Below are 7107 nucleotides of genomic sequence, written 5' to 3' on the forward strand. Positions count from 1 at the left end.
ACTCGAAAATCAAAGTTTAGGACTTTGGACTTGCTTGTATTCACTTGGGACTTGAACTGGGACTTAAGTGCATTATGTCAAAAGATACCTGTGAAATAATGACTTAGTCCCACCCCTGGTATACAATGTATCAGTGTCATCAATCTTGTTTTCACAAAGTGTAGTCTTGGTAAAAAAAAAAAAAAAAGGCATTTAAGTCCTCTACAAAGTAGCTGAGAGATCTTTTTTTCTGCTTTTCCTCTAACTATGTTAAACCCTACAAAGTTTCCCTCCGTTGTGTCTTCACTTAGATTTCATGATCAGTTCACCTTGCCAAGGACATTGCACAATATTCCACAGCACAAATGTCTCATATTGTTGCAGTGTGTCACTATTTCAAACAAAACTATGACAAATACAAAGCAATAATGTATTTTATGATGCCACATACACATTCGTAAACTTTACATGAAATTCAACCTCAGACTCACCAACCAGTCAACCCCCGATGGTTGACTACTTAAATGAGTAAGCCATCTATTTATAGTCAAACAGTCACCAACAGACATGACCTCACACACTGTGCGATTACTAGCGATGACATCACCAAGGGGAGTAAGACTATCAGGGTGACTTATACATACACAATGGATTTTCTGAGTAAAGTATTGTTCAGTCTGGTTAAAGGCATGATTCATTACTTATATTGTGAGGGAATTTTTTTTTTTTTTTTACATTTTTTTAAATAATTTTGTGCACTGGATGTCAGATCTTTAAATCACCAGGCAAGAAAATTATCCCAGACAGAAAATATGTACAGTATAATTAAACCCACCTTTCTCTCTACATATAAACAGTAATTCAGATCCATACTAAATAAACAGCATTTCTCAGCTTCCTGTACTGGCCTTAGGATTAAGTCTTATGTAATAGAGGACTGGCCATGGCCTAATATGCGTCTATTTGGGGGTCATAACATGCACACATTTGATACCCCTGCTGAAAAAATCCATGTTTACTGCCTCTGACTTCTGTAAAACAAAATATTGTTTTCCTTTCTGGTTCCCTTTGTTTGGAACTTGTTTGGGACATGGTTATAGTTATTGAGCTATAATCGATTCACTATTAAACACTTATGCTTGTTTGGACATGGAAGCTTTGATACAAGACAGATTGCTGTGATTTCACAAATTGCATTTTACTTTTCTTTTCTTTCTTCTACTCAAACATTTGAAAGGAATTTTACATAGTCCTCTCTGTCCAAGAAAGAAAGAAAAACAGATGTGCATACTTTGGCTGAGGGGCATTCCCCTTAAAAAGAAAAAAAGCCTGATTTTTTACTTAATAAAATCTACTAACAGTGATATATTCTAGACTATTTGTTGAGTCTCGATTACAGTATATCTACAGTATGGAAAAACACATAAAACTCTATAACAGTACTTCCTATTTACATATGTACCTTGATATTATTTCTATTTGAGAATCAATACAAATAGACTCTTAAATAATTATTTTATGTATGTCTTGTCTTCATAATGCACTTTACCTTCAGAGCAATCTAGGAACTGATCAGCTATCAGTCTTACAATGATTTAACCTCTGGGGAATATTTTGGGGGATTTGATGTAGCCAGTGGATATTTGGATGAAGGACACCCGGGCTAAGACTCTTCGTGCAGCAGTCATAGTTTACAGTTTGAACTTGAGATTGGAAAATGGAGTTGGAAGGACATTTCTGATAAACTCTATAAACAGATATCTGCATATGAATGCAGATACATTTTTTTAAAAAGCAACTTAAAAGTTAAATTGTTGTCAGATGATAGCTGATGGGTACCAAAATTGCATTTCGGCCAATGCGCTCTGCCTCTTTTTCTCCACTCAAACTGTTCACCCGCATGCAACCATAGTCCGCTCAAATGTGGTCAATACTACTCAGATTCCAAACGGAAACCGGAACGCCTCCGATCCAAAATCTTGTCCCATTACTTACAGATTCTGCTTTCATACGCAGATGTCTGTTTATATTGCCTTCAGAGTCACCTTTCATAGAGTAAGTATATTTTTTGGAGTGAGTCAGTCTCAGGTAGTATTCTTTTAGGTTGTTCAGGTGTCAGCCCGTTTTTCTATAATTTCAAATAACAGTATTGCGTGTAGGATGCATTGTGTTTTCTGTGGAACTTTCTATTGACGCAGTTGCGTCTTTCAGTAAGAATGGGAAATAACTGCTGAGATAAAGACCTTTAAACTTGGTGCTGCAGAAGCAGTAGACCAGCGGATCCAGAAGACAGTCCATGTAGGAGAGAACCATGAAGCCGTCAAAGGCCACAGCAGCTATGTCCTCATTGACTTCTTTCCAATTTTGGACCCGGGCGACCAGCAGAATTATCCTTGCTATGGTGCAGGGGAGGAAGCAGATGGAGAAGACCACCATGACGGACATGACTAGGAAGACAGCTCTCTTCAGCTTGGTCTTATCCCCGACTGTTTTTTTCCTGAGTCGGTTGACGATGTGCACTGTGCAGTATACGAGGATGATGAAGGGGATGAGAATCTGGGTAAAGAAGACCACCTCTCGCAAACTGTCCACCACATCCTTAGATCAGAAAAAAAGGATCAACTTTATTTCACATTCATCGAGAACACAATCTCATTATTGATTGTTTGTCTCTACAAATTGTACATCAGGATATTACTTGTCAGTAGTTTAACTACTTTTCTCAACTTCTTTCTCTTTTATATTGTCAAATCTTAAAGGTACAGTTCACCCTGAAATCATTTTTTTTTAAAAATCCTTTAACCTGTAGTGACTCCATGACCCAATTACTCAAGACAATCCACAGACCTTGTTGTGAGCACTTGTAGGAATATTTTAATTTTGCTTAACTACACCTGCCAACTGTACCATGCTTAGAAGAAGCCATGCAGCTAATCATGGATGAGATGCTCGAACTCAGTCCCAGATGTAAACATTTATGGTGTCCTCCTTAGCAAGTGGTGTTAGGTGAGAAAGCAGTGGATAGGCTCTTTCCTTCTGATTGACAAAGAGTGAAAATATGTAGTATTGATTTTTGGATCAACTGTACCCTTAATCTGTAACGTAACTTTTTACAACAACTGTCAAGTGTAATGGTCTCAAAAGTACAACATTTATCTCTGAAATACATTAGAGTAGAAATATAAAGTAAAATATATGCAAACCATTCTTCAAAAATGTCACTAATGTCACACAGTACTAGGAAATCTACTTACTTTTCCCCTCTGGTCAGAGGTATGTAAAAGTAGCCAACATTATTGTTTTGGTTTTTTTTTTTATTTGTGAAACTAGTCAGTGAAATAAATCAATAATTAGAATGACTAAAAGTAATGGATGAAGATTTCATCACTTCTGTTTAATGAGTGAGCAATTGTATAAACACAAGGTCCAAAAACAAAAAACTTGCTTCATCTCATTGCTTCTCATTCAGTATTTTGTGACAGTGAGGTACCTCATGGCGTATTGACTTATGCTGTGAAGTGTGTCCCTATTGTGTGGTGCAGTTTGACACACTCCAGGTTTAACACATCTCAGCTGAAGCAATGTTGTGCGCCATGTCAGTGCAAAAATAGCTCTGAAAACAGGCTCTTTCTAAGTGGAGCTTTTGAGTGAGATAATCTCCAGCACTCTGTTCTCTTTGGGAGCACGCCATGGACCCGCTTTATTCATTTCTGATTAGGTCTCTCATTAGTTTAATCACATAAATAGAGTAATTTTCTTATTTTCAAGATCATTATCTTCTGTAACTTCAGGCTTAGGAACTGTTTGCACAAAATATTGCTGTATTTTACAGCGATGGACACTAAATACATCTAGTCTAGTACTTTATATAAGTGCAAATTTCAGGTATTGTGCTTTACTTGAGTCTTATCTTTCTTATCTTCTATTTCTTATCTTACTTCTACTCCACCTCATCTCCGAAGCAAATATTGTATGTTTTACTTCACTACATTTATTTTAGTTCCTAGTTACTTTTCAGTATGAGATTTCTACAAACAAAACATGTGAATAGCTTCTAAAATAAATTAAAAAAAAACTGAAAAGTTTATACAAATACAGCTGAAAGTCAATTGACCGAAAATTGTCACCTATTTTGATCATTGTTTAAGCCAGTGATCCCCAACCATTTTCTGTAGGGGGCCCCTATTTTTATCAATGAGTTAACTGACGAGCCCTAACTAAATTACATATTTTTTTTATCTTGTTATATTCAGAAAATCAGTGTCCTATTCAGTCCCAATAGTGCAATAACTGCAGGAAGTTTCTGTAAAACAAGCAATTTGGTTTAAATTTGAGAAATGAATATTGCACAAGCGATGAGTTTTCCTGGTAACTTTTAGGAACTTTTTGTTTGATTGTTTGTTGGAATTATGTATATTTTTCAATTTTTGCAATAACACTTACCTAATAGGCCTTATTCCTGACAAATTAAAAGTGATCAGTTGATCAATGGAGAAAATAATTAGAAGATAAATTATGTAACTCATCATTAGTTAATAATTCAAAAAGAAAAACTACAACAGTAAACTCCCGATTTTACATAAATACACGAGTCATTACAGAGTATTTTCAGTGTTGTATTTGTAGTTTTCCTTAAGAATCTGAATACTTCCTCTTTCACTGTTCTTCACGTGTAAACTGTGTTGCATAAATGTGAATGACACAGCTTTGGATGTGATGACATCAAAAAACGTGCTCACTCAGCACTGTGTCGCCACAACTCACAGCTTTTGAGTGTGACAAACATGATATGAACATGCCCTTACAAAAGAAAAATTTTCCAGTAAAGCACAATGGTTCAGAATGAGTCATTTTCTGCTTGAATACTTTGTCATTTCTTGTCATTTCACTCATCTCATGGCTCGCACTATACCAGATTTCTGGAACCGACTCTACTAATACCAAACCAAACTAAACTTGGAAAAGGAATACATAGTTACAGTTTAGACAAATTACACATTCAACATGGAAAAAATTTACCTTAATCAATGCGTCTTCTTTATCAGCACCTGGGACATGGCTGTGGCTGTTGCAGCAGTCAAAGTTCTTGAGCATGGTGGGAATAGTGAGAGGCAGAAGAAGCAGCCAGATGAGGATGGAGATCTGTGGAGATTTCTTCAGAGCTCTCAGAAGATTCTTTCGACCAGGGTGCACCACATTGAAATATCGATCAATAGAAGTCACCGTCAGGAAGGCAATACTGGCTCCTCGGTTTAAAAACAACATGAAGAGCATTGCTTTGCAAACTGCATCGTTGTCACTTCTCCTCTCCCCTTGGATGAAGTTGTATGCCTTTATGGGCAAACAGAAGAGCAGTAGGATGTCAGCCAACACCAGGTTGAAGAGGAAAATGTTGTTGGTGTTGGATTTCCAGAATTTCAGCTTGAATATGAAGAGGTGGAGGACTGATGCATTCAGAGGCAAAGCCAGGATGAAAATCACAATCATGAGAGCTGCAAAGAATTTATACAGTGCCTTGTCTGAGGCAAGGCAGTCCTCAATGTGTTGGTAAGTTTTGTTTGGCATCGGACCACTCAAAAACGCTAGCTCGGCCATGAGTGAATATTAATTACAAGCTTTGCACAAAGAGCAAAATGTTCTTTTCTAAGCTGCCAAGGAAATCACTTCACACGTGAAGTCTCACCCAACAATCACACACACAAAAAACCCGCCTAACAAGTTTTTTCAGTGTCTTCAGTTGTAATCCTCTTCAACTCTTTCAGTCCTTGCTCTGGTTCCCAAAGTCATTCAAGATTGAGAGTCCTGTTTTTGTGAGAATTAGGTCTGGAAGTGATTCCACTCAACTGTGGAGAGCATATGGGTGACGCCTTCTTTTACTTGCTTTTCAGTTCAGCCCTCTGCTTGTAGCTCCGCCTTTTATAGCCTGGGGAGGTGAGTCACCCAGTTACTTTTCCACTGTGGGACCAGTGGCACTCACATGCCAAGACCAGGCTGCAGCATTTAAAATACAAATGACCCATGCTCCATGTCTAACCAGGAAAGTAGGACTTTTAACTAAACATTAAACTAAGCACAAAAATTGAGAGATGTCTTTGAGTGATCAAGCACTGTGGTGTGGTGTCAGCCCTGACAAGCCCTGTGTGCAAGTCAGAACACTCACTGATGGCTCAAGCTGATATAATGTTTGACAGACAGCTAATCGTATGAAAAAAACAACCTATGGAAGCATTTTTTTGCAAAGCATGCTGCTATTCCCTGGCACAAACTGTGAGAATGAACCATTTTGCTACTCTGAGGGGCTTCAGTAAATCCCAGAAGCTACTGAATGACTTACAGTTTGTCATGAATGACAGCTTTTGAGCATCTCAGCCTATTACTTCCTGGCTCACTGTCACTTTTAAACTATAGGTCTATCCGGCACATGCTAAAAATGCTAAAAGAAAAATAGAGAAAATTGTCCTCAGAGTACGCAGATGTGGATCTCTGGGAATTGATGATAGATGGACATGAGTGTACGAGGAGATGGATATAGTGCTTCTGTCAACGTTTTCTACTATGTAAGGACAAGTGAAATGAGTTTGCATGGAATGTTGTATCCCAAGGGAGGAGGATTTCTTTAAGGGAGGAGGAGAAGGGGGTTAGCCCTAGGCCTCACGCTTCTCTGCATGCCTCGAACTTTGCATGCTTCTAGCTCCTTCTCTGCAAGACAAAACACGCTCAAGAGATTGACTTTTAGAGACATGGCAAGGACGTGACCTCTCCCTAGATCAGGTTTATGATGTGCTTTATGTTCCACCTTTACACAAGATTAGGTACATGAAACATGACAGTAATTATAGTACTTATATTATAAATCTATGTGTCAATTTTGTTTGTTTTCAGAGCATTTCTCTCACGTCATCGAATGGTTTTACTGCTTTATTGCTTTTTCAGATTTTTGCGTTTATTAACTTCAATCTGATCGATGGTTTATAATGAGTGACCCCTCCATTAAACCTTGATTTAATTAACTCTTCCTTGGCTTGGCTTTGTCAGATGAGTATCTTTTCTGTGCTTCTTTTGTTTTAAACTGATCCTTGACCTCCCTCTCCTGTGCTCCCTCCTCAGGCAATGATTTAGTTGTACATT

At 37.8% G+C, this 7107-nt stretch overlaps 1 protein-coding gene across 1 annotated transcript; it reads right to left on the bottom strand.

Moving 5' to 3' along the window:
* Positions 1-395: 395 nt before the first annotated feature.
* LOC121955165 (hydroxycarboxylic acid receptor 2-like) lies at positions 396-5810 on the bottom strand. Its single transcript, XM_042503005.1, has 2 exons — positions 4999-5810; positions 396-2577 (listed from the first exon to the last, which is right to left on the bottom strand). The coding sequence occupies exons 1-2, from the start codon at positions 5572-5574 to the stop codon at positions 2116-2118; spliced, it is 1038 nt and encodes a 345-aa protein (XP_042358939.1). The 5' UTR covers positions 5575-5810; the 3' UTR covers positions 396-2115.
* Between the last annotated feature and the right edge of the window lie 1297 nt (positions 5811-7107).

The sequence above is a fragment of the Plectropomus leopardus genome, chromosome 16 (genome assembly GCF_008729295.1).
Source record: "Plectropomus leopardus isolate mb chromosome 16, YSFRI_Pleo_2.0, whole genome shotgun sequence".
Lineage (NCBI taxonomy): Eukaryota > Metazoa > Chordata > Actinopteri > Perciformes > Serranidae > Plectropomus > Plectropomus leopardus.

Bases quoted from the DNA above. Each gene is read 5' to 3' on its own strand.
- LOC121955165 (XM_042503005.1), bottom strand. From the start codon at position 5,574: ATGGCCGAGCTAGCGTTTTTGAGTGGTCCGATGCCAAACAAAACTTAC. The intron at 2,578-4,998 runs GTAAATTTTTTC...TTCTGATCTAAG, and splicing joins AAGAAGACGCATTGATTAAG to GATGTGGTGGACAGTTTGCG.